This window comes from Cervus canadensis, chromosome 7 (genome assembly GCF_019320065.1).
Source record: "Cervus canadensis isolate Bull #8, Minnesota chromosome 7, ASM1932006v1, whole genome shotgun sequence".
Lineage (NCBI taxonomy): Eukaryota > Metazoa > Chordata > Mammalia > Artiodactyla > Cervidae > Cervus > Cervus canadensis.
Genome location: NC_057392.1, coordinates 29,511,378 through 29,538,713, shown reverse-complemented (window position 1 = coordinate 29,538,713; position 27,336 = coordinate 29,511,378). Strand labels below are relative to the sequence as shown.

Sequence of the window (27,336 nt, the reverse complement as noted above, 5' to 3'; positions counted from 1 at the left end):
TTCACTAGAAATCAAATATTTATACATGATGCATCTTCAAGATTTGTGAATGAGGGGTATAACTTTTGACATGTTGTATGTAATCAAACAAGTATATTCATCTGTAGAATCTATATTAACACTAGAGGCTAGTAGAATTAATTTTACGATTATTGTTGATTGGGGTGAAGTAATAGGAAGCAGAGAGTGTACTCTCAAGGACTATGTTAAATTTAGCTTTTTCATGTATGATCTCATTATACCGCTCTTATCTCTTATTATTATCAATAAATGAAACTAAAGCATTTAGCAACAGTTAGAACCAGACATGGGACAAAAGACTGGTTCCAAATTGGGAAAGGAGTATGTCAAGGCTGTGTGTTGTCACCCTGCTTATTTAACTTATATGCAGGGTACATCATGAGAAACGCTAGGCTGGATGAGCACAAGCTGGAATCAAGATTGCCGGGAGAAATATCAATAACTTCAGATATGCAGATGATACCACCCTTATGGCAGAAAAGGAACAGGAACTAAAGGGCCTTTTGATAAAAGTGAAAGAGGAGAGTGAAAAAGTTGGCTTAAAGCTCAACATTCAGAAAACTAAGATAATGGCATTTGGTCCCATCACTTCATGGCAAATAGATGGGGAAACAGTGACAGACTTAAATATTTCCTTGAGCTCCAAAATCACTGCAGATGGTGACTGCAGCCATGAAATTAAAAGATGCTTGCTCCTTGGAAGAAAAGCTATTACCAACCTAGACAGCATATTAAAAGGCAAAGACATTACTTTGCCAACAAGGTCTGTGTAGTCAAAGTTATGGTTTTTCCAGTAGTCATGTATGGATGTGAGAGTTGGACCATAAAGAGTTTTGAGTGTCGAAGAATTGATGCTTTTGAACTGTGGTGTTGGAGAAGACTCTTGAGAGTCCCTTGGACTGTGAGGAGATCCAACCAGTCCATCCTAAAGGAAATCATTTCTGAATGTTCATTGTAAGGATTGATGCTGAAGCTGAAACTCCAATACTTTGACCACCTGATGCAAAGAACTGACTCATTTGAAAAGACCCTGACAATGGGAAGGATTGAAGGCAGCAGGAGAAGGGGATGACAGAGGATGAGATGGTTGGATGGCATCACCGACTCGATGAACGAGTGTAAGCAAGCTCTGGGAGTTGCTGATGGACAGGGAAGCCTGGCGTGCTGCAATCCATGGGATCGCAAAGAGTTGGACATGACTGAGCAACTGAACTGAACTGAAAGCATTTAGAGATGCAATAACTGGCTGAAAATTATATTGCTAATAAAAGCTAGAGCCAGCTTTCAAACCCAGGCTATGTGACTACGGCATTTATATTCTTAACTCTGCTACAATCTGAACGACTCTTCCTTTTCTCTACACCCTACCCACCCCATCTACTTAGCATTTAGTAGAATTTGTGTAGGCAGTGACTTGTTGAAGAACTTCTGTTTTAAGAACTTAATTTTCTGGTCTCCTACTATAGATATTTTCTTGGGAGCTATTCATTTAGTGCTTGTATTTTTGAAACTGTCCCCAAGAAAAATAAATGCAAAATGGTTGTCTGAAGAGGCCTTACAAATAGCTAAGAAAAGAGAAGTGAAAGGCAAAGGAGAAAAGGAAAGATATACCCATCTGAATGTAGAGTTCCAGAGAAAAGCAAGGAGAGATAAGAAAGCCTCCTAAGAAAACAATGTGAAGAAATAGAGGAAAACAATAGAATGGGAAAAGAGATCTCTTCAAGAAAACTAGAGATACCTAGGGAATATCTCATGCAAAGATGGACACCATAAAGGAGAGAAAAGGTATGGACCTGACAGAAGCGGAAGGTATTAAGAAGAGGTGGCAAGAATACACAGAAGAACTGTACAAAAAAGATCTTCATGACTTGGATAGCTACCATGGTGTGATCACTCAGCTAGAGCCAGACATCCTGGAGTGTGAAGTCAGGTGGGCCTTAGGAAGCATCACTGTGAACACAGCTAGTGGAGGTGATGGGATTCCAGCTGAGCCATTTCAGTTCCTGAAAGATGATGCTGTGAAAGTGCTGCACTCAGTGTGCGAGCATGTTGGGGAAGCTCAGCAGGGGCCACAGGACTGGGAAGTGAAGTTTCCGTTCCAGTCACAAAGAAAGGCAATGCCAAAGAATGCTCAACTACTGCACAATTGCACTCATCTCACACACTAGCAGAATAATGCTCAAAATCCTCCAAGCTAGACTTCAATAGTACATGAACTAAGAACTCCCAGATGTTCAAGCTGGATTTAGAAAAGGCAGAAGAAACCAGAGATCAAATTGCCAACATACATTGGATCATCAAAAAAAGCACGAGAATTCCAGAAAAACATCTACTTCTGCTTCACTGAGTATTCTAAAGCCTTTGATCATGTGGATCACAACAAACTGTGAAAAATTCTTAAAAGATGGGAATAACAGACCACTTTACCTGCCTCCTGAGAAACATGTATGCAGGTAAAGAAGCAACAGTTAGAACCGGATATGGAACAAAGGACTGGTTCAGAATTGGAAAAGGAGTCCATCAATGCTGTATATTTTCACCCTGTTTAACTTCTATGCAAAGTACATTGTGTGAAATGCCATGCTGGTTGAAGCTAAAGCTTGAATCAAGAATGTGGGGAGAAATACCGATAACCTCAGATGTGCAGATGACACCACCCTAGTGGCAGAAAGCAAAGAGGAGGTAAAGAGCCTCTTGATGAAGGTGAAAGAGGAGAGTGAAAAAGCTGGCTTAAGACTCAACTTTCAAAACAGGAAGGTCATGGCATCTGGCCCCATCACTTCACCATCACTTTACAGCAAATAGATGGGGAAACAATGGGAACAGTGACAGACTATTTTCTTGAAAGTCGTTTAGTTATGTCTGACCTCTTGGACTGTACAGTCCATGGAATTCTCCAGGCCAGAATACTGGAGTGGGTAGCTATTCCCTTCTCCAGGGTATTCTTTCCAACTCAGGGATTGAGCCCAGGTCTCCTACATTGCAGGGGGAGTCTTTACCAGCTGAGCCACAAGGGAAGCCCAAGAATACTGGAGTGGGTAGCCTATCTCTTTTCTAGCAGGTTTCCTGACCCAGGAATCAGGGTCTTCTGCTTTGCCGGCAAATTCTTTACCAACTGAGCTATCAGGGAAGCCCCCTAGTGTCAATAACGCCCTCTTAAATGGTGAAGTGCACCAGCTTGGGGTGGTGGGGTGGTGATGGTCCAGCATCACAGGTGGAAAAGTGGAAATTTACTTGCTTTTTGTTCATTCTACTCCCAGCCTCAAAACAGAATCCGAAGCTTTGACCCTAGCTTTGGTAGTCAGCCAAAGGAAAGCATTATTTCCAGTTTGGGAAGAGTGCTAAAATACGTGGTTCCTGGCCCAGCTCACTGGATATGGACTGTCTCCTCTGTGGCTTAGGAGCAAAGAAGAAAACTATGCTCTGCAAACAGGAGTTTTAGAAAATTATTAGTGAGACTGTAATTATTACAGACATGTAGGAAAAGCAAAATAACTTTAATAGTATCAACTCTCAAGTTCTTTGCCTGGATCAGAGGTTGATAACTTCATGTGAGGGGCCATCCAGACAGTGGCAGCTACTTATCTGGACTCCTGTAAGGTGGTAAACTATTTACAAAATAGGTGGCTGGCAACCTGTGGGCTGAATTTGAAGATCCCTGACATTGATTATAATGATACTTCCTTATTAAAGTAGGGTAGGGTATTTAATAAGCATGAAATAATTTATTATGAATATTTCAAAGTAGAATATCATCTCTGGAAATGAATCATAGAGATCATTTGCCATAGCCCTTGTTTTACCCATTCCAGTATTCTTGCCTGGAAAATTCCATGGACAGAGGACCCTGGCAGGCTCTAGTCCATATGATCGCAAGGAGTCAGACAAGACTGAGCAATTTTGGCAGGTCTTGGTGAGTGAACAGATCAGGGAGAGAGCATATGAATTGGTCTTCTTGCAGAGAAGCCCTGAGAGACCTAGAGTCAGCTGGGACACTGGTGATTTGAATGCCTGAGTTCATAGAACTCACTTTGCAGAAACAGGTGCTCCCTATGTTGTTTTAACCTGGGGCCTAGCCTCCCTTGAGAGAGACAGAGACGTGTGCGTGCGTGTACATGCACATGTATACACACACACACACACACACACACACACACACGGAGATTACTTTTCACAACATGAAGCTCCAGGGGTAATGGGGGGCACACACACACACACACACACACACGGAGATTACTTTTCACAACATGAAGCTCCAGGGGTAATGGGGCGCGCACACACACACACACACACACACACACACACACACACACACACACACACACACGGAGATTACTTTTCACAACATGAAGCTCCAGGGGTAATGGGGCACAGCCCCGGGTCACAGCCTGCTGATTACAGAGCCATTATTAGATCACAGGTCTTCCTCCTGGGCCCCTCCAACCACCAACCTGCCTGGCTCCTCATCTGTGCAGACCTCTCTTTGGCTGCACTGCTGGCAAGAGCCTGTGATAGACTGATATAGGTGAACCAGATTTTTTATTTTTTAAAATTAATTTCTGTTTTATCTCCAAATAAAGTAGACATTTATCTAATTCTGAAAGGACTCTTACCTTAAGTATCTTTAAAAAGCTGTTGTTTTCGAGTGTATTTTATATATATGAATTAGTAAAAGGAAAGATTGGTGAAAGGAAGATTATGTGGGTTTTTCTGTCTAATATAACTGTGCTACCAAGTGGATACAGGCAACCTGTTTGCATGACCCTGCAGTTGATTTTTGCTGTCTTGTTTTCTTTCTGCTTTTAACATAAATCTAATCACATCTCTACTCTGAAATGGTAAATCCAAATTCAGATATTTTATGTGGTGTAGGTTCTGGCTGCTTATTTTTCTTAAAGGAAAGCTCAGCTGATCTACTAGGAAAAAGGGGATTCTAGTAAAGACCCTCTTTGATTTACGCAGTTGAGCATAACCTTGGGTTTAGGGAGGTATGCTCCTGGTGCTCAGGAGGCTTTCTGTGGGTGTCGGTTTGCAGTGGTCGTTGAAGATGCCTCCTCAGATTGCTGTCTGGTCTTGTTTCTGAGCCTTACCTCCTACCACATGGCCTCCCAGTAGCCTGATTTCAGCTATTGAGACGGTGCTGCTGTGTTCTGTTCTGTTCTATTTTAAGTGATTGGGAAGTAGTCAAGAAAGGAATGTTTTCTTAATGACTTACGGTCATCCTTTTACATCACAGATACTATGTACTCTGCCAGGTAGAGAGCCTGTGACGGAGCCCCCAGAGCTGTTAGCTTTGGTTTCATTGCTCTGTAGGAAGACTGTTCTGTGTTATAAGTGGATAGGATTTCCTTCTCTTTCCCTCCCTTCCCCCTCCCCCCTTCCCGCCTCCCTCCTTCAGTCCCCTCTCTCCTCCTCTCCCTCCCTCTCCTCCTCTCCCCTCTTCCCCTCCCCCTTCCCCTCCTCCCCTCCCCCTCCCCATCCTTCCCTCTCCTCCATCCCCGCTTCACCCCTCCTCCTGTTTTCCTTTTCCTGCTCCCTCTCCCTCCTCTCTGCTTCTCTTTTGCCTGTCTTCATCTTCTCTGTGGCTAGTCTTCAGCTCTTGGATTAGTTGCTTTCCTTTGGAAATGTCTTTTCCATTACTGGAATTACTTTGTAATTTGCTATATGAATATGTAACTAATTTGGGCACTGTGTGTGTGGAACAGACATCTGGTTACCTTCAGAGAGCTCACAGGAGATGAGCTCTTGTAGCCTGGACGTCTGATGTGCCCTGCCATGTTTATTACTCTTAAGCCATGTTTCACTGGGCACCCAGCTGCTGCTCTTATAATGCACGTTGCCTTGTTTGTCTGTTAATACATAAAGTGCGTGCTAATTAACCCATGGTGGGCAGGGGAATTTGTTGTACTGTGCCCTTAGAGGTAGCCCAACCATTTCTCATATACTCGACCTTATAATTTCCAAGGGATTAAAATATCTAATTAGTGTTATTAAAAGAAATATGATTTAATGGAATATAAGTGTCTTTTGAGAAAGGATATGATCAGATGTCTAAAACGCCATTGTGTTGATCTTCCCTGAAGTATCTTTAGAGTCTTCAAAAAGAGCAAGCCGAATTTTTTATCAGGTTGTCTACTAATTGCTAATGGCAGTATGATGTATCCTCATTAAGCCACTAGTGGATTATTTGTTACAATCACTCATGTTTTTGATAAAATTAATAATTGTAACTTAAAATGGAAGAATGAAGCCAGCAGGATTTTTTACTTTGGGCTGCCAAAGGCACTGTAAAAGTTGGATTTTCTTTGTTCACTTGTCTATCTGATAACCCATTTCCAAAAGAAAGACTATTTTTACCTTTTCCTACTTTGTAACTTTTTTCTTTGTACTTGAAGTCAAATTCTTGGAGTGTTTTTTATTCCGTCATCAGTACATTTCACTTTCTAAATATGTAGTATTTCTGTTTCATTTCCAAATTAAAATGGACTCACCTTTAAAGGTACATAGCTTAGGGCAGCTGCTTTTGCACCCTAGTTTCCCTCACATCATCCAGTTCTCAGCGTCCCCACCACCCATACAGACAGATCGGCAGCCGCCTATCTGTTTTTGATGGCTTTCCTCCAGGGTTTCTTTATGTAAATATAGATATTTAAATCTTCCTTTTTCTATGTAAAAGCAAAGAACATTATTTATACAGTTCTTATTGCTATTTTCACTTTTTGTTTCTCAGATCTTTATCAGCACATAGAGGTCATCCTCATTTTTTGTGACAGCCACTTTTTGTTTCTTTGTCAGTTAATACCTTGAGTCAGACTTAGGACCCTTCCCATTTGTGGAGACTCATACGTTTTCAGGCCTCTAGAAATTCTCTGCCTCTGTCTTTCCAGGGTATTTGTGTCTTCTGAGTGTCTGTGTCACTACCCTTCAGGCCTAAAATGCCAGGACCTGCCCGTCTCCTGTGCACTTAAATATAAAGTCATAGAAAGAGGTGCGGGGATTATAGAGAACCAAGCGGTGAATGGGGAGAAGGAAGGCGCCCCTTCACTGTCTAGGGCTCCGCCTTCAGGTGTTGTGTTCTTACCCAAAGCAAACGCTGGCTTTATTGCTGTCAGGAAAGTCTGTTTTCACCATTTTGGCCTCCAAAGAACCTGGCTGGTAGTTGCTCAGATGTTTATTTCATGGATATACCACTGTCTCTGGCTGTTTTATTTTGCTGACTCCCCTTCTTTCTCCCACAGCCTTAAGCAGTCTTGAAAGCTCTCCTGCTGGTTCAGGATTCTTTTAAATGTCCTGCCGGTTGGCCCTGCCCACACAGAGTTCAGCTTCAGCTGCTGCATTTGTGGATGACTTCCTACACCTGCTTTTCATTCATTTTCTTTCACATTCAGACTTGTAAAAATCTACCTCTACTGTATTTGTGCCCTGTGTGTACTAGATACAGTGGTTATATGTCAGTTTATTTACTTTTTTGCTGCACCACGCGGCATGTGAGATCTTAGTGCCCCAACCAGGCCTGGAACCGTGCCCTCTGCAGTGGAAGCACAGAGTGCCAACCACTGGGCCGCCAGGGAACTCCCCTTGTTAATCTCTGTAACAGGGTATTAGGAGATCTGTCTTATAGATGAAAATGTAGGTTCAGAGGGATCACAAAACTCATTAGGGCTGTAACTTGGAGTCACTGCACTTGATTGTTACCTAGAATCTCACACTCAAAACATAGAATGTAAACATTAGAACCTTAGGATGTCTGAGTTCTATCCTAGGTTCTGCTGCAGTCGATGGCATTGAGCCGCTTCCTTGTACCAGCGTTTCATCATCTGGAAAGTTTGGGGGTTGGACAAGGTACCTAAAGCCTCTTCTCACTAGCTAGTTATGATTCTAGATGTAAATCTAGGATTGCTTGTCGTGCTGGACCTGTTCGGTAGTTCCTCTGCACTCCTGAGAGCCAAGGCTGTCTCTGCTTAGAGTGATCCCTTGCTGTGCTGCTTCTGCTTTGGAGGCATTTAAGCACCAAGTCAGCAGGTTTTACGTAGGTGATAAATCTTCCTCCCCACATATGTAATACACTTACTGTCTTACTCGATGGTATTTCCATTCTATTAAAGAAAATTTGTGTCTGTTGACTTAATAATTTTTAAGCAAAATAATTTTTAAGCAAAAAATACATAGTTGATTTGTTTTAATGATTACTTCTTCAGAACTTCAGGTATAACCTGGAAAGACATGTGGGTTGGTTCATTTATTTAATTTTTTTCCCCTAAGTTTAAAGCCATTGTATCCATTTATAAAATAACTATAGTATTAGAGCATTTTAAATAATCACTGGAGAACTATTTCGATATTACTGTATTGCATTATAACATGATACATTCATTAGTAAAGAAATGAAGACTTTGTATTGAATGGTTGTATGTTTTATATTTATATTAGTAAAGAATATAAGGAATATTTTATGTTTATATTTTATATATTTATAAATTATACATTTGTAAATATTTTATATTTATATAATTATATAAATTATATATATATGTATAATAATGTATATAATATACATAATTATATAAATATACATCTATAATTTTTATATATTTATAAATGTATATTAATAAAGAAATATAATGAAGACTTTGTTATGATCTGTATTTTATGTCTGAGTATTCTTATTTATTTATTTAAGTATCAGGCTTTTAACACACACTCTGCAGTAGGGTCTGATTTTCACTTTGGATATGCTCTGTATAAAGGTGGCTTTTCTAGCCTACATATAAAATATTTCTTTGATTTTTAATAAAAAGAGCTAATTCCTTCCTGGATATCAATTAAAAAGGTTTTGTTTTGTAATTTAAGGATAATTTATTAGCAGAAAGTAAAAAATGAACTTCTACATTTTCAATTGTTATCTATCCAGTTTGGACTGTATGTAACTAGTTATTTATTTTAAATTATTTTATACAAAATATTTCAATTAATTTTTTTCTTCTTGTTGCAGGAGCTAGAGTTAATGCCAAAGACAGCAAATGGTTGACACCTTTACACAGAGCAGTTGCGTCTTGTAGTGAGGTATGAAATTTCTCTTAGTAAATATATTGTGTGTAAAATCTTTAAGTAGGCCTGCCTGGGAGCCCATGTGCAGATCCTGTATTTTCAAAAAAGGAACAAGCAACGGAAACTACCTAGACTGGTCACTTTACTTTGCAATTTGTACAAACCAAGTTAATTGTTCCATTTTCCTTTTGTGACGAAGACCTCTTGGAGAGTCTGAAGTGGCAGAGAATAGAAAACTCTCCTTTTGCACTTCCTGCAGGACAGCAGTTATTTTTCTATCTTAGAAATCCCTCATCAGGGCTTTTCTCTGCTGACTGGTTCACAATAGCCTGATAGACTTGTTTCAGAGGTTCTGCTGGTTGTGATCAGGAAGTAATCTCTGCAGTGTATAATGGATAAATGAAATATTGTTTAGGTAAACTGTAAAATTCATTTTGGAAACATTACTAGTTCTCCTGTGTTGCCAGTTCTAAATATAATCTTAAAATATGTTAAGTGTCTTATGAAGAAGAACAATTCCTTATTAATAATCCTGTGCTTTGTTTGATCTTCAAGATAAACTGACATTTTGTGAGAATTCGCTTTTATGTTTGTCATATCTTCTAGCCCTCATAAAATCCTTGAAGAATAAAAATATTTCGAAGAAACTGTGTAGTTAACAACTTGCCAGAAACCAGTCAGCTGTTGGGTAGCAAAGGTGATAATAAATACCTGGACCCTCTTTTTTTCTGTCATTTTACTGCCTTTCTAAAATGGATGGGGTGTGTTTTACGAATGCATTGTGCCCAGAGCACACCTTTTACCCATCTTAATATATTTAATTCTGGTTGAAAACATTTTTTAAAATAATTTAAAATATAAAAGGGTGTGTGACGGTGTAAAGTAGCATTTTCTTCAGTTGCTGAGATTGTGAAAAATGGAGAGAGTCGCTTCTGCTCCTTCTGCCCATCATGGGACCAGGTCCTCCTTAAGTCTGTTCCTTCTCTGTACTAATCAAGAACTACGTCTTGAACGCAAAACAAGCGCTGGGCAAGTGAAGAGGAGTGGAGGACAGAGTGACTGGAAAGAACTGTGAATGCTGTGGTGTGACAGAGGCGGTCTGTTGGCCTTTGGCCTTTGAGTTGGGAGGAGGAGGGAGGGAACAGTGTCCTTGGTGGCTGCAACTGATGAACTGCGGGGCTGGACTGGGGGAAACTGGCTTCAGGTGTCACCTGCCACATTCTAGCTGGGTAATCTTAGGCAAATCTGGGAATTCTGGAAACTAAGACATATTCACCAAGATACTTTGAACTCTGAAATTCATGGTAATACTATTGAGATTGTCGTTAGCCCTCTTGTAAAGAAGTTTCTTTCGATAAAGGCAATTAAGGAAGATAAGCGTTACCATCATTGCAACTTTTTGGTAAGTTAATCATATTTACCTATTTTTTTGGCATGACTCTTGGGAATGTGACTTAAATTTAGTGGAGTTTTGCCAGATTAAATTATCAGGAAGAACACTTTGTATATCTGTAGAGATAACAGGCTAGAACTTCTTAAAATAATTAACGTTAGAGGCAGATTGCAGAGACCGAACTGCTGTTTTTTTTAAATTATGTATGTAGCTTGAACTTAAGGGCAAGCTGTGGGTTAGAAAGCTAATCCTAATAAGTTTAAGCTTTTCAACCTAAAATTAAGTTTAGTCTTTCATAGAAGTTAACTCTTCATGGACAGTGGATGTCTTAAGGGTTAATTTCCTCGCTGAACTTGGTTTGAGAAAGACTGCTTCCAGTGAAGTACCCCCCATTCCAACTCCGCCTCCATGACATACCTCCTATTGCCTGGCTGCCTCATCTTTTCTCCACCACTGGTTTGTGACTGTCCTTCTTCAAGTGTCATATACAATTCAGCTCTCTGTAAATGAGGGGTATTCTGAATAGATCGATTTCTGAATGTTAGGGCTGTGTGTGTGTATTTATTTATTTATTTTAAAAAAGCCACATCACACTGGATCCTCTGAAGGATATGTGTTTATTGCTTTTTAATATGACCCCAAGAACTATCATTTTAGTTCTGATAACTGAGTTTAAAATAGATCACCATGTGAAGTATTACTGGTTCACCCAAACATTGTATTTATTTGCAAATGTGTCAGCCCTTCTTTTCGCTGTGCCTGACCCCAAGCTATGAATAAATACTCTTCAGATATTATTTAAACTTTTGTTATCACCCCATCCCCATATTTCATAATCATATTTAAATCAGTGTTCTAGGGTATAACTTGTTTGTTTGAAGTCAAGGCCACCTGCAGCATTTCTTACACATATGTACACATATGTACCTCTGGTGGTAGTTTAGTCGCTAAGTCGTGTCCCACTCTTGTGACCCCATGGACTATGTAACCCACCAGGCTCCTCTGTCCATGGAGTTGTCCAGGCAAGAATACTGGAGTAGGTTCCCATTCCCTTCTCCAGGGGATCTTCCTAACTCAGAGATCGAACCCTAGGGTCTCATGCATTGCAGGCAGATTCTTTACCATCCGAGCCATCAGGGAAGCCAGTTTTCTCTAAATTGTCAAAGGTCACTGCTGTTGTGATATGACACTGGCCTATATTGTTCTGAGTTGTAAATGGTGTCAATATTAGCTCACCTGCCATAACAGAATACCACAGGCTGGGTGGCTTAAACAACAGAAATGTATTTTCTCACACTCTGGAGGCTAACCGTTCCACAGGAAGGTTCAGCGGGGTCAGTTTCAACGAGGCCTCTCTTCCTGGCCTGCGATGTCTGCCTTCTCGCTGCGTCCTCATGTTTGGTGAGGCAGGGGGAGAGGGGAGGCTCGCTTCCTGGCCTTAGAATGCGGTCAGTCTATCAGTTTAGGGCCTCTCCCTTACCGTCTCATCTTCCTTTCCCTCCTAAATACACTTTGGTGGGGGGAGGCAGGACTTCACTGTGTGAACATGGGGGTACACCGTTAAGTCCCTGGCAGTGGACTCAGGATTCAGACTAGTCTGTCCTGATTCTAGAGTCTGAGCCATTGTGGTGGGTGCCATCTTACCCACCGTCAACCGTAAACTGGGTTTATTCTTGCTTTTCTGTGAAACAGAAGTATAGCTTTGATTGTGCTGATGGAAGATAAATATTCCACACACTTTTCAGAAACTTACAGGTATGCATTGTGCATTTTAGTTGGAAGTAATTAAGGCAAACCTATCATCTATAGTATGCTGTATTTGCCCAATTTACCCAATTATAAATTATTCACGTTGCTTTTAATCATCTCCCATGAGAGTGTTATAGAGAGTCCTGACAGTGCTTGTACCCTCTTCTCCATGATTCTGAGTACATATTCCTCTATATGTATGTTTTCCCTGTGTTCCCTTTTTTAAATTGAAATATGAGTTACAGTAAAATGCACAGACTTTAAGTGTGTAGTCTTGAGTTTTGGCAGATGTGTACACCTATGCAGCGTTTTTCCGAGTCTAGATTTTGACGATTCCGTCACTCCAGCCGGTGCCTTCATGGCCCTTTTCAGTCAGTCCCGCCTGTCCCCAGAGGTGAACACTGTTCTAATTTCTCTCACCATGGAGTAATTTTGCCTGTTCTAGAATTTTGTAAGAATGGAATCATACAATGTGTACTCTTACATCTTGACTTCTTTTGCAATTTGTCCTTTTTGTTGTGTACATTGGTGGTTCATTTCTTTTTATTGCGAAGTAGTGTTTCCCTGTATGTATATGCAACAGTTTTATCTATTTTCCTATAGGTGGACATTTACATTTCTTTTTTGACTTATGAGTAAACAAAAGATTGCTATGACATTTTCAGATGGATCTTTCAAATTTTCTCTTGGGTAGAATAGTTGGAGTGGAATTGCGAGGTCACAGGGCAGGCCTCTGCATGCCCTTGATTAACTACTTGGCAGATTGATTGATTGATGGGCATCTCTCCAGCCTTTTGCCGTTTCCCAGATTTCAGACCGTCCTGATTACTTTTTATTTCAAAGGCTATATGTGAATCATGAATAATAGTATTTTGTTTGGTGTTCCTTGCTATGTTGCATGGTTATAGTTATTCTAATCTTTTGAACACCATGTATGTTAGCTTTTTTTTGCTTGATAGCAGTCTTGAAAGGAGTGGTGGGCAGGTGCTACCCCCTTTACTGATAAGAACACCAGGGGTCAGTTTTACTAGACTTGAATAGTTATACCTTGTAAATGACAGAACTGAGATAATTTGCTTCTGGTCTTTTTCATTTTGTATATAGTTTGTTGCTCCCCTGCCAAAAATAGGATTGTCCCTGCAAGGAGAAGATCTTTGCTATGTTTAATTCTGATTATATTGCTTAATACTGATGGCTTACTGGATTCCTTTTGATTTGGCCTTGAGTCCAGTTTATGGATGTGTTGTGACATTTTCCTTGTGTTCTGGGAGACCAGTCACTTTGAATAGTAAACCGTTAGTTGGCCTTGTTAACACCAACTTTCCCGCAAGGTAGAATCACAGCAAAGACTTCCTTTCTTCCCTCCCTGCCTCGCTCACTCTCTCACTCTAATGAACTAGATCCTAGTGATTTTTCATTTTGTAAAATACAGCGTGTGTAATACCTTGGGAAATCGTATGTTTTAAATTTTTTTGTATTTAATGGCAAAGTGATAAATGTAATTTTTAAAGCTTTGAAATTATAAATTAATTGTATCTCACCATCGAGAAAAGCAAGAGTAGTGATGAATGTTTTTGAACAATATTCGTCAGTATTTCTTCTTGTACATTTTGATGGAGATTGATGACTATGCCTCAGTTGGAGGATGGACAAAGGGAATGTTTTATCTTGCTGTATCTTGCATGGCTCTGAGTACTGCCTTTAGTTCAAGGTATTTTGTTTTCTGGCTTGTTTATAGCAGGTTCTACCAAACTTTTTATTTCCTCAAGAAACTGTTTTTCCATCTTGGATGTACAATTTCTAAAGCTGTTAAGTCATTTGTCTTATGTAACTTATATCTTCGTGTGTTTCAGGAAGCAGTTCAGGTACTGTTGAAGCATTCTGCAGATGTTAATGCTCGAGACAAAAACTGGCAAACCCCGTTACACATAGCGGCTGCTAACAAAGCTGTCAAGTGCGCAGAAGCCTTAGTTCCTCTTTTGAGTAATGTAAACGTGTCCGATCGGGCAGGAAGAACTGCACTGCATCATGCAGCTTTCAGTGGCCATGGGGAGGTAGGTGTGCTCCTCCCTCAGTGATTCTCTCTGCGCCCCCACCCCCGTTATTAATGAACTTGGCTGTCTCGCTCCTTTTTATTTATGTTTACCTTCTTCAAACCCTCAGACTTTATTTCATCATAATTCATGATCTGCCTTTCTCACATTTGAAATTTATCAGATACAGCCCCAACCAACGCTACTAACTGTAAAACAATGTGAAAAGTTTTTTCTGTCATTGAAGGAAAAAATATCTAGGGAGTCAGCGCAGTTTCATTGTTCTCCCAGAAAGATGGTTGCAGAGGGAGTTTAGAGTGTAGAAAACATTTTCTTACAGTTTATTTTGAACATTTGTCAAAATTTCATTAATGAGAGGCCATCAAAAGAAAACAGTTTAAAAAAATAGTAGTTATATTATACAACGAGCATTGACTAATGTTAGGTGTGTTATAGCAGAGAGTGGGGCTCACGTATGTACATGGAAGACGTAGGAAAGAACGAGACTCGGTTAGAAGACCTTTTGAGGCCAGCTTGTCCAGTCCTTCATTTTTTTTGCAGACGCAGAAACTCAAGTAAATATAAATGGTTCTGCTGTGCAGCAGAGGGAACTACATTTAATATCTTATAATAACCTATAATGGAGAAGAGTTTGAAAAATATATATGTGTATATTTAACTGAATCACTTTGCTGTCTACCTGAAGCATTGTAAATCAACTATACCTTGATTTAAAAAGGAGAAGTAAAGTGACATTCCCAGGGTTCACTGGCTGAGAACCAGTTGCTGCAGTGCTGTTTTCACTCTTCTTCCCGGTTTTTGCCACATAAAGAGTTTTTGCCTCCACTGCAGTTCTGGTCAATAGATGAGTCCCTTTTTGACATCTGCAATGCCCTTTCCAGCCGGGAAAGTATTGTAAATATGTTTAGATATAATGGAAATAACTACTCTTGGTACGTTTTGAGATAAGTAGACTGCAGTGGCCTTCAGGTCTAATCATATTATGGACACTTCATTTGTGTTTGAATTAAATTTAAGACATTTCTGGAATCAGAAAGCACTTTGAATTTAAATAATATTTGAGCTATAAAAAAAGGAATAAAACATATTGTTAAATACTCTCGCTTTATACTTGTTCATAAAATAAAAGGACACAGTGGCATCTTTAAAAGATATTGATGCCTGACTTCAATAACAACCAGAGTAAAACCTTTTGTTGTATTTTGTCCTGTTGTTTATTAAATTATGTTAAAGCATTCAGTATATAATCTAGTGTTTCTGCAAGTGCAGAAATTCAGTGCCAGAGAGATTTGAGATGAGTCTTCATGATAGATATTCATAAACAGTTCTCCTCAATTTTGATGAAATTATGTTTATTTTCATTCCAGATGGTCAAATTACTCTTGTCTAGAGGTGCCAATATTAACGCTTTTGACAAGAAAGATAGACGTGCTATCCACTGGGCAGCATATATGGGTATGTATTTTTTTTTTTTTTTTGATATTAAGTGTTAAGGAAAAGTTGGACATTGTCATTCTTGCATTTGTATAGTATGTCTTTTAGGATAGTGAGAAGTTATATCTCAGTTTGCTGCCCAAGTGAAACCAGCTTTGTGGTGGGGGAGGCTGGCAAGGGCAGGGGTACCTTGGGTCCACTTCTCTTGCCGCCGCTGCTGCCGCCAAGTCGAGTCAGTCGTGTCCGACTCTGCAACCCCATGGACTGCAGCCTACCAGGCTCCTCCATCCATGGGATTTTCCAGGCAAGAGTACTGGAGTGGGTTGCCATTGCCTTCTCCCCAGTTCTCTTGAAAGCTGTTTAAAATTAATTCTGTTTACCTTTGAAGGGAGAGACATCCTAGATAGAAGCCTGGGGTACAGAGTTTAGATTGGTGTTTACTGAAAGCTCATTCTTATAGCCATCCTGATCACATCTTTGTATGGGGATATTAAGGTAGAAGTTGTGAAGATGTATTAGAAAGCCTGTTACTGGACTTCCCTGGTGGTGCAGTGGATAAGTGCCTGCCTGCCTGCCAGTGCAGGGGACGTAGATTCCAGCCCTGGTCCAGGAAGATCCCACGTGCTGCAGGGTAGCTAAGCCCGTGCACCACAGCTCCCGAGCCCGCACGCTATGACTCCTGGAGCCCGTGCTCGGCAGCAAGAGAAGCTGCCACAGTGGGAAGCCCAGGCACCGCAGCTCGAGAGTCGCCCCTGCTCACCACAACTAGAAAAAAGCCTGAGCAAGCAATGAAGACCTAGCGCAGCCAAAATAAACAAATAATTTTTTTTTAAAACCTACTGGGCCAAGCACTGGATTGGTTTGATTTCTGCCACAGTAATTGCACAGAAAGAGACTGAGGTGCAGATACCAGCTTTTCTGCTTTTAACATTCTTGAGGGAATTCTGTGGTGGTCCAGTGGTTAGGACTGCGTTTTCACTGCCAAGAGCATATTTTCAGTCCCAGATCGGGGAACTAGGATCCCACAAACTGTGCCGCACAGCCAGAAAGGAGCGGGCGGGATGGGGAGGAATTCTTGAGAAGTCTTAGGATCTCCAAAATCTGCTGTCTGAAACAGAGTTCATGGGGAAATGATCCTGGGGCAGACCGCTTAAGACCTGTGCCACTCCATGAGCAGAGCACTGCCAAGCATTAATGGGTTCTTGAGGTGACTTGGACAGCCAGGGGAGAGACGCGTCAGCCTTCCTCGGATACTTACGAAAGAACAGAAAAGATGCTGGCTTGTGGGTGCCAAAACCACTCAGGCTGAAGTGAACCTCAACGTGCCCCTAACTTTGCAGGTCCTGCAGGGCTCGGCTCTGCCTCAGGAAGGAAGCCGTGAATGGAGACATCTTAAAGTAGAGTTAAGGAACTCCTCTTTTTGCAGCCATTCCCATTACTTCCTGCATTCACTTTTGTCTTTTCTTAGCTCTCTCTTAAAACTAGAAGATTGATGGAAGATTATTGATTTAAAATTACTGTATAAAATTGTAAAATAGAAAAATGTAAGAAACCAAATGAACTCAAAGTAATTTGTCAATAACCCCAAGTCCAGGAAGATCCTTTGCCTATCATGGAAGTAACTCTGGGGTTGTTGGTGTTTCTCTCACACCAAAGGTTTGTGCCTCTAGTTATGTCATGGGCAGTTTTCTTCTGTTAATTGAAGGTAAAATATCCAGAAGCAAGTCTTGTGCGGTGTCCTCCTGCTGTCTCCTTACAGCCTATAGATTTTCTGTATTAAAGTCTTGAGGAGTTTTCTGAATACTCTAGCATAGCTTATTCTTGAAGACAGTTTAGGAACAACTATTCTGATTTTAAACTATATAACTTATAGTAAAACTTTAACACATTAAGCAGAGAGCATTAGGCTTTTTATCTTCAAAGAGTTAGGCTTGGCTAAACAACAATTTTCATAAAATTAAAGGCCACAGAATTTTGTGGGTTGTCTCTAATTGGGTGTGTGTTTATCTCAGGGTCCTTGGATGGCTTTGTTTTCCTTGATCTGCTAAATGTCATTTTTTTTAGGCTGATTGCGGATTGTAGAAGATATTCTGTATTTTTTGTGCCTCACAGTCCATTTAATTTTTGAGCGTAAACATTCAGAGGTTAATATTGTTTCTTTCCTTGTCTCTTCCTTTCTTTAAGCTTGGAGAAAGAAGAGTATTTACATCCAATTTCAAAAGCTGTTCAGTTGTTTTAGGTGTTCAGAATTAAAAGGAGCTAAATATATGAAAGTACGGAGCTATTTATTACCTAGTCTATTAGACAGGCCTGAAGTCCAGATCACTGTCACTTCTAGAGACTCTGTCAGTATTAGCCCAGGAAACATTAGAATCCCATGTATTCTTGTAGTTTATTTCCTTCTTTGCCTGCCGTCTCCTGGCTGAGACTGCTTTTCTCTTTAGGCTCTACCTCTCACCCTTATGCTGTGACTAAATACTCTTGAGTTCTCAGTTCCATTCTCACCCCAGATGAATCGATCATTTTCCCCTCCCTCCCCTGTATTTGCTCCTACTATGGACCTTCATTAAGATCCCGTTTACTCACTCATCTTTTCTGTTGCACAGTGTTTTTAACAAAATCCAGTCACCTTGCTGTGATGACTCTGAGATAGAGGGTACTAAATAAAGGTTGATTACCTTAGTAAGCAATTCATTACATTATTTCTTCTAAAAGCAGTTCATAATTTGAGTTGATATGAAATGGTGTTTGGTTTTGGTTTTTTTTTCTGCTCCTTTTCTTTCCATAAAAGTAAGCAGACCTGCTGTATAGCACAGGGAACCCCACTCAGTATTCTGTGATGACCTGTGTGGGGAGGGGTCTAAAAAAGAGTGGGTATATGTATGTGTGTAGCTAATTCACTTTGGTGTGTAGTAGAAACTGACACATTTTAAACCAACTGTACTCCTGTAAAAATTGAAAGAAAAAAAAAACAAACATAGCTTGTTTTATTTATACATTCATGAACAAAAGAAAAATACAGAGAATTTTCCAAATTCCTGAAGGATAATGATTATATTTATCAAGCTTACATTGCTTGGATATAATTATTTTTAAAGAATGTTGTTACTCATTACAGAATTAAGTATGCCGTGCTTATCTACTGAATGCTATCTTCTGAAAATACACTCAGATAAATTGAATGAAATTTAGTCCCCTTGGGTACCATCATTTTATATATTGATAAGGAAAACACATACATATTCTGGCTAGGGTCTGCCTAGCTAGAACAATATATTTATTTCACTCTAGAACTCTCTTGCCTTTTTTCTTTTAAATAAGTCACACCAAACTGACTATGGAAAGACCTCTTCTTAATGTTTTCAGTGGTCCATTAAAGAAATTTATGCATATTTCAGAAATGTGCTTAAATAAATATTTGTCAGTTTTAAGATAGTAAATTTGCTTACGCATGGCACCTTTTAAAAATAGGTTTTTTATCAACATCAGGAAAAGTTCACACTTCCTGGAATCTACACAGTTAATATGATCTGCGTCATTTACTTAGAGTGATATATTAATTTTGAACAGTTTTTCCAGTATGTTTGTGTTATGGGCCTTCTAGTCTTAAAAATCAGAATTTGTTTCTTTTTGGCCTGTTAGTGAATAATATGCATTTAACTGGTTTAAATAAGCTCCATTCATGTGTGACCCTCCCAGGTATTATAGGTCCTGATTTTTAATACATTATGACAAACCCAAGTAGTAGTTTTTTCTAGAGCCGTAGGTCAGAGAAGTAACATGTCTGTCTTGAGAGATCTCTGTACCAGCTACTGCTCTTATATGATAGTCACATTTACTTTGACATCTAATGATTTAATAGATATTCTTTTGATTTTTCCTTTCCTAAAAATATAGTAGATATTTTTCATATTAAGATGGGAAAAAGTATCTGAAAGTATACACTTTAATTGATAATTTACATATATTAACAACCAAATATACTTGATTCTTTATACATCCTATAGTATCCTTTTTTCAGGAGAGTGGGGTGCTGTGTTTGAAAATCTCATAGTTACTAACTTTATATACTCCTTTCCTATAAAGGGGTATTAAAAATGACATCATGAACAACTTGTTTAATGCAACAAATGTTTATTGGGTGTCTGTTTTGTTTGAAGTATACCGTGAAGGAGAACATTAAGAACCTATGACATTTTCCTTTAAAGATCTGTATTTGGGAACCTAATACATAAAAGTAATTAAAGTGTTAGTTAAATAATGATTCAAGTATAAGAAACATCACAAGGTATTATATGCTTATGAGATCGTATTTGCAGGTAGTGGGTGCTTTTGGCCATGTAATTCTAGGGAACTGGAAGACTTATAAGAAGGCTTATTTATAAGACTTCTAGGGAAGATAGGAACTGACATGGCCTTCTTCACGGATTAATAGCAGTGATTAGAAAGAAACATCCAAGCAGAACATTCTGTACAATGAAGAAATCAGTTTCATGAACAAAGGCACAGTGGTGGGAAAGCTTTGGGGAGGAGGAGAAAGCACTGTATAACCTAGTCTGATAAGATGTGAGGAGAGGAAAGGAGACTAGTGGTTCTCTCACCTTTCAGATACAGGTCCTCCTTCCTGGCCTCTTTGCATGGTTGCGGGGAGCCTGAGACTAGTTCTGACTAATGAAAGCAGCATGGCCTCTGGACCAGAGCATTTGATTGATGGTGTGAAGCTCTGTAGTCCCCTTTCTTGGCACAGTGACCAGCTGCCTTCAAGACTGTGTCAGCTCCATGTGTCTGGATCCTTAAGTGACTGAGCAGAGCCCTCTTGACAAGCTATCATAATGCTAATGAGAAAACGCTAATGGTTTAGACCACTGAGATTTGGGAATCAGCATGGGTGAGTAACAAACTAAGGTTGTTAAGGACAGCTGGAAATAGTGAGAGAGAAGTTTTTAGCTTAGTGTTCCAAAGACTTGACATTTTTAAGAAATATGCCAAATTCACTCCCAGATTTCTGAATAGAAGATTCCACTAAAGCATGCAAACATAAACTAATGTCTCTTATTAGACATAAAAAGCTAGCTTAGTAACTTGAGAGTGTATTAAAAACAACCTTGGAAACATGATCTAGGTAAAAGGAGGATTGCAGGATCATCATCGGATAAGAAAATTAAATGTATTATTTTCAGCTCTTTGTGGCATCTGTCAACATTTATCAAAATTATCCTGAGTTCTTATTTTTTCCTTGTGCCCACTCTCTGGTTATAGTATGATTAAGTGGTGACTTGTTGAGCTTTGTCTTGTATTTTTACCTGTCTTTAAAAATATTCAGGATCATATTGTATTTCATATTTTCCATATGTTCTCTGCTTGTTTTTTTCTTCATAAACACATTTTCAGGTCACATTGAAGTAGTGAAGTTACTTGTGGCGCACGGAGCTGAGGTGACATGCAAGGACAAGAAGTCTTACACGCCTCTCCACGCAGCAGCCTCCAGCGGGATGATCAGCGTGGTCAAGTACCTTCTCGATCTTGGGGTTGATGTAGGTGTACTAAGCAGGATGAAGAATGGAGCGTTTCGTGTGTTTGTGATTTCATTGTCGGTGGAAGTTTTTTCAAATTTAAAAGATGTTTTCTTACAGTAACATTTTTGTCTTTTAATAGTGTTGTGTTTATACTCCTTTATGTAATATACAGTCTGCTGATGTCTGACCAAGACATGAAGTTAGTCAAATGTGTTAAGAGGTAGAATACTTTCCAAAGATGAATGATTGACAGAAGTTTCCCTTTTCCATCACATTCTAGCCCCCTGTAGCTTCATTTCAACTGTGGAAACCAGCAGATCAGACATACTTGGATTAGTTTCCTAAGTGGCTTGGTTATTGTCAGTAGTATTTGCCCAGTTTGTCTAACATTTCCTTTAAATGACTGTAACTGTTCTATTACAGTGTATTGGTCAGAAGTAGGCAGGGAAAGGCTTCTGGCCCGTCAGCTGCAAGTGTTCCTTACTATATGAATCTGTAGATTGGTTAGGGAGGGGTTGCTTGCTTCATCTGAATATATTTGATAATAGAACTGGGGTAGCTAAGAATACCTGGAGCTCCCACAGTCCATCCTTGAGGCACATGCATGTTACACCCCACCCTTAGTAGATTCAGGGCTTCCCTGTGGCTCAGCTGGTACAGAACCTGCCTGCAGTGCAGGAGACCTGGCTTCAACCCCTGTGTTGGGAAGATCCCCTGGAGAAGGGAATGGTTACCCACTCCAGTATTCTGGCCTGGAGAATTCCATGGACTATATATATAGTCCATGGGGTTGCAAAGAGTTGGACACAACTGAGCAACTTTCAGTTAGCAGATTTACTCTTATTTTAGGTACAGGTCTGACAAACTCATCTGGTTCTTTAAAACACAGATTATTTGTTGTTGTTTAGTTGCTAAGTCGTGTCTGACTCTTTCACGACCCCATAGATTGTAGACCACCAGGGTCCTCTGTCCATGGGATTTCCCAGGATTACTGAAGTGGGTTGCCATTTCCTTCTCCAGGAGATCATCCCAATCCAGGGATTGAACCCATGTCTCCTGCATTGGCAGGCAGATTCTTTACCCCTGAGCCATTGATTTAAAACAACCAGGAGAAAGGGAGGTAGTTTAGATCAGCTGGAAAGACAGAAAGATAGTTGGTGATCTGGTTGAACTATTTACTAATTTAAGGACTATGTGAAGCACGTAATTTTTGAAAGATGGGGATCAGAAAGCCAAACATAGGTAGAATCTTGTAGAGTGCAAACAGATGAAAAGTTTTTTTTTTTTCAACTCAGCACTTCTATAGCTCTGGTTCAGCACAGAGATTATAATGCCCAAGAGACCCTTGATCTAGATAAATGAGACAGCCTACTTCTGGTCACTGTTTCAAGTCCGTTCTGGGACAATTTTTAAAGCATATTTTATTGGCAGCAAAATAAACTCTGGTGAGAGCATTCTTCCAAAAAAGTGGTCAGACTTGGAGCCACTTAGTGACCCACGGCCTCTGATTGCATGACTCAGCTTCTAAGAGCTGCCATAACAAATGACCATGAAGTGGGTGACTGAAGGCAGTAAACGTAATCTCTCAAAGTTCTGGGAGCTCCAAGGGAGAATCTATTCTAGGTTGCCGGCTTTTGGTGATGAAATCTAGATGATTTGACTAAAGTTATATGTGGCTTTTTCAGTTCCTCTAATTTCTGTTACTGGAGATCTGAGAAAGGAAAATGTTAAAGTTGTGATAAGTTGGGCCCAACCACAAGGTTAGAGGGCACAGAACTACCTTCAGCTTTGATGATTCACTAGAAGGACTCCAGAAACTCACTGAGCACTCTTATACTCACAGTTATGATTTATTACGCAGAAAATTACAAATTAAGATCAGCCAAAAGAAGAGACGCGCGAGTGTTCTAAACACAAAGCTCCCGCTGGCCTCTCCCTGCAGTTAGTTAGGACTCTGATCTCCCAGCATCAGAGTGTGGTGCATGCACGCAGTATTGCCAGCCTGAGCTTTGTTATCAGTTTTGTTGAGATTCCACTACATAGGCATGGTTGATCAAAATTGCTCATGTGATTGATTTCAGTCCACAGAGACCAAGCGATCCAAAGCCCTTCCCCCAAATCACATGGCTGTTCTTTGTGGCCCTGCCCCCCCCACCCCGCCGCCCCCAAAGACCACCCACTGTGCTAACCCTACCCACCCCACCGCCCCCAAAGACCACCCACTGTGCTAACCCTACTCTCGGGGCAGGGTGGCCAGCTCCCAGCCTAGATAAGGACGTGTCTATCAGGCGTGCCATGGGTTACCTCCCAGAGCACGGGGGCAAAGGTAAAATTCTTCATTACAGGAAAGCTGTGTAAACTTGAAAATATTAATCCAATATATTTTTTAAGGAATAGAAAGATTACATGAATTATTTCTCAGTATTGATTATATTGTTTAGAGCATATTCGTTTTGGTAACATATCAGTATATCAGTATATAGGCTGGAAAATATCTAGAGCCTAAGTTTGTTGAAAAAATGAGTTAAATAAATAGGAAAGGATATTACTCATTTTTAAAAAATCTTGCTGTCTACTAAAAACCAACTTTCATCTTTGGTCACTGTAAATGAACCAGGAGAAAATATGTGTGTTTTTCAGTATATGTCAATTTTCAGTTTGTGTTCATTTTTCATAACTCTTAGAGTTAATTCTATAATTGTGTATTATGTAGAATGCTTTTTAAAATATGTTTTTATTTTCCTAAAATATCTCTTGGAATCATTCAGTTTTATCTTGAAATAGACATTGTATATATGAATTATATTTCCTGATGGTACAAAATCTATTTGACACCAAAATGCTGTAGTTATGTTCATTTTTTTAAAATAAGTTTAAAATGATGAGCCTTGTCTGTATTATTTTTCCCTGTTTCTCACTTTAATAATTTGATTTCAATCATAATGTTGTTAAGGTAGCTCACAACACTAATAATTAGGAAGACTGCATTAACATTGACATTTTTGTCTTGCAATAGATGAATGAACCAAACGCCTATGGAAATACACCTCTTCACGTAGCCTGCTACAATGGACAGGATGTTGTCGTGAATGAACTGATAGATTCTGGTGCTAATGTAAATCAAAAGAATGAAAAAGGGTTTACTCCTTTGCACTTTGCTGCTGCATCTACACACGGAGCATTGTGTTTAGAGCTTCTAGTAGGCAATGGGGCCGATGTCAATATGAAGGTAGGAAGTCAAATCAGAATCCCTTCTAGTATTTCGGGTTGCACTGTATTAATACTGTTGGTAGCACACACCATTTAGCAATAAAAAGGAATGAGTTACTGGTACATACACAGATAAGACTTCAAAGTACTATGCTGAGTAAAAGTGTTACACAAGAATTTGTTCACTGTTCCCACTTATATAAGATTTTAGAACAGACAAAATAGTAATGGGGTGCCAGACTATCTATAGTTGTGGGTACAAAACAGGACAGTTATTGTCACTGGGAGGAGGGATTGATAAAAAGGCATGGGGGAACTTTCTGGTATGGTGGTAATGTCCTGTATTTTGACAGCTTTGGGTTATATGAATAAAAATTAGTCAAAACTCATCGAGTGGTACATTTAAGATTTCATAGGCCTCATTGCATGTAAATGTTCCCTTAGAAGGTTACAAACCAAGCTAATATTGAACCTTAGTTAATGATACACATACCAAAGTGTTTTAGAGGTAATAAGTAGCGTTATCTGTAGCTAATTTTGAAAAGTATCTTTTAGGGACTTCCCTGGCAGTCCAGTGGTTAACATTCTGAGCTGGCATGGGTTTCATCCCTTGTTCTGTATACCACACAGCTTGGTTAAAAAGAAAAAAAAATCACTTAATAGCGTGGGTTGGGTGGAGAGAGACTAATGTATGATAATGTTCATATAGTAAAATGTTAGCAGTAGACTCTAGGTGGTATGCATATGGGTGTTCACAGTAATATTATTTCAACTTTGCTGTTTTGAAATTTTTCACAATGTTAGAAAAGTTAAAAGATGAATATCAGTGTTTTACATACAAGGAATAGTTGATTTTTGGTCAGTCGCTTCGAAGAGTGAGCATTTGAGTTTTAGAAATACATAAAAGCTCTGGAGCCACAATAAATGTACTTTTACTCATAAGTCTTTGGAAATGCACATGTAACCACAATTAACTACTTTATAATGTGTAATGGTCATTTATATTTTCCAAGTTGCTTTCACTGATTGTGTCTGTATTAATTTATTAATTCATTCTTTGAACACTTGCCAAACCTTGTGGTATGGCTTGTGGTATGAAAAAAAGGAACCATAAAAAAAAATAGAACCGTTTAGGATTAGTAAAACATTTAAGCTTGGAATGTTTTCAGAGCTTAGTTACATAAAATTCCAGCTCCCTTTGTAGGTGTGATGAGCTGGTGTCTTTCAGAGGGTCGGGAAAGGAGTCTGTTTTCTCACCTCTGACTTGGAAACCTCCTTTAACAATGCCGCTGACCCACGCTGACAGCTGTAGTGGCAGCAGGCCCGTCTGTATTTAGGTCATGGCTCTGAGTTGCCCCTGCCAGCTAAAGGACAGAAGTTACACGTACCAAACCATGGAAGCAAAGAGCATGATGTATTTTTTAAAAACACTTCTCTGGTATGAGTGTCTCTTTTAAGAAAAGACGTTTACAGCTTTCACTTCTCAGTCAGATCACCTACTGAAGGTTTTTTTTTTTTTTTTAAATGTTTATTTATTTGGCTGTACCAGGTCTTAGCTGCAGCATGCGGGATCTTCAGTGTGAAGTCTTAGTTGGGGCATATGGGATCTGGTTCCCTGAGCAGGGATCGAACCCAGAGCCCCTGCATTGGGAGCTCGGAGTCTTAGCCACCAGGGAAGTCCCTGAAGTTTTATTTTTAATAATTTAAATAACTTCTAAAAATTTCCTAATAACAAATTTGAACTGCCTATTTTGATTTGAAGAATTCCTGCTGTTTGGATAATCAGTGCTCAGAAAAAAAATTCTTACAGGAGTGGAAAGTTCATTACTTGTTTCCTCAAAAGCCTAGTAATATTTTTTTAGTGAAGAGTATTTCAAAATAAAAAAATTTGAAATTATCTAACATTTTTCAAATGAAAAGATCTCATCAGATATTTTTAGTCTAGATTTGTTTATGATAAAATGACTATAGTTAAAATTATCTTTGTTAAATATTAAGTGTCTTGGAGTAAGAGAGACTTACTTACATCATTAACTGTTACGCATTTTTTAGTTTATCAGTTGCTCAGTAAAAATTAAGCTTTCTGTTTATTTTATACAGTGCCATTTAGACAAGTGGTTACTATAGTTTGAAGATAATTGATTATTTGGTTCATGTGTCATTGCCTACGTAGCTGACTACCTGTGGTTATTCTTAAGTCTGTGTTTTCTTTTGAAATGTAGAGATGAGAATTATTTCTACAAGGGGGTTACTTGGCTCTTATCAATGGTGCTATTTGACGTTACTTCCTTAATGATTTAGAAAATTCAGTGGTGGATTTTACACATGACAAGGGAATATTTTAGCAAAGCAGTTAAGATGTGGTGGTGAAGTAGATTTGAAGACAACAGGTCATGACATTGATTTAAAACTGATTTCATAAAAGTTGCTTTGGTCTTGTCTGAGGATGTCTAACTTCCTGCTGATGTGCAGCTGTCCAGTTACCTTAGCACCAAGCTTACTGAAACACTGTCTCCAGGTTGTTGATTTCTGGGTACCGTCCAACCCTGACATTATATAAAAACTGTTGATAGTAGTGAGTTTTCGAGTAATAAGAATGTGTTTTCATTCAAGAATATATCTTCATTCCTGACACCAGTGTTTCCTATATTTGTCAAATGGTTATTTGGAAGTGAAAAGTGAAAGTGAAGTTGCTCAGTCGTGTCCAACTCTTTGCGACCGCATGAACTGTAGCCTACTAGGCTCTTCCGTCCATGGGATTTTCCAGGCTATTTGCCTTATAAGAAAGAAAATCATACTTGCTGACCCTCAAGTCCTCCTTATCAAGTCACCTTTCTCCTTCATCTTTTCCTCCCATTTCATCCTCTATTTTAATGTTTCTAACCTGATCAAATTGTGGATGACTTACATT

General features: G+C 39.3%; 1 protein-coding gene across 5 annotated transcripts in view; it reads left to right on the top strand.

The window, feature by feature from the left end:
* ANKRD28 (ankyrin repeat domain 28) overlaps positions 1-27,336 on the top strand; it is a 207,522-nt gene that overhangs the window by 137,516 nt on the left and 42,670 nt on the right. For 4 of the 5 annotated variants that reach the window (XM_043474781.1, XM_043474783.1, XM_043474780.1 and 1 more), the window contains exons 4-8: positions 9,014-9,084; positions 14,065-14,265; positions 15,633-15,720; positions 21,091-21,233; positions 24,232-24,444. In XM_043474781.1, coding sequence (XP_043330716.1) covers positions 9,014-9,084; positions 14,065-14,265; positions 15,633-15,720; positions 21,091-21,233; positions 24,232-24,444 — 716 coding nt within the window. Of the gene's footprint in view, positions 1-4,882; positions 4,888-9,013; positions 9,085-14,064; positions 14,266-15,632; positions 15,721-21,090; positions 21,234-24,231; positions 24,445-27,336 lie in introns of those variants that run through there. The other variant, XM_043474785.1, reaches the window with a different exon arrangement.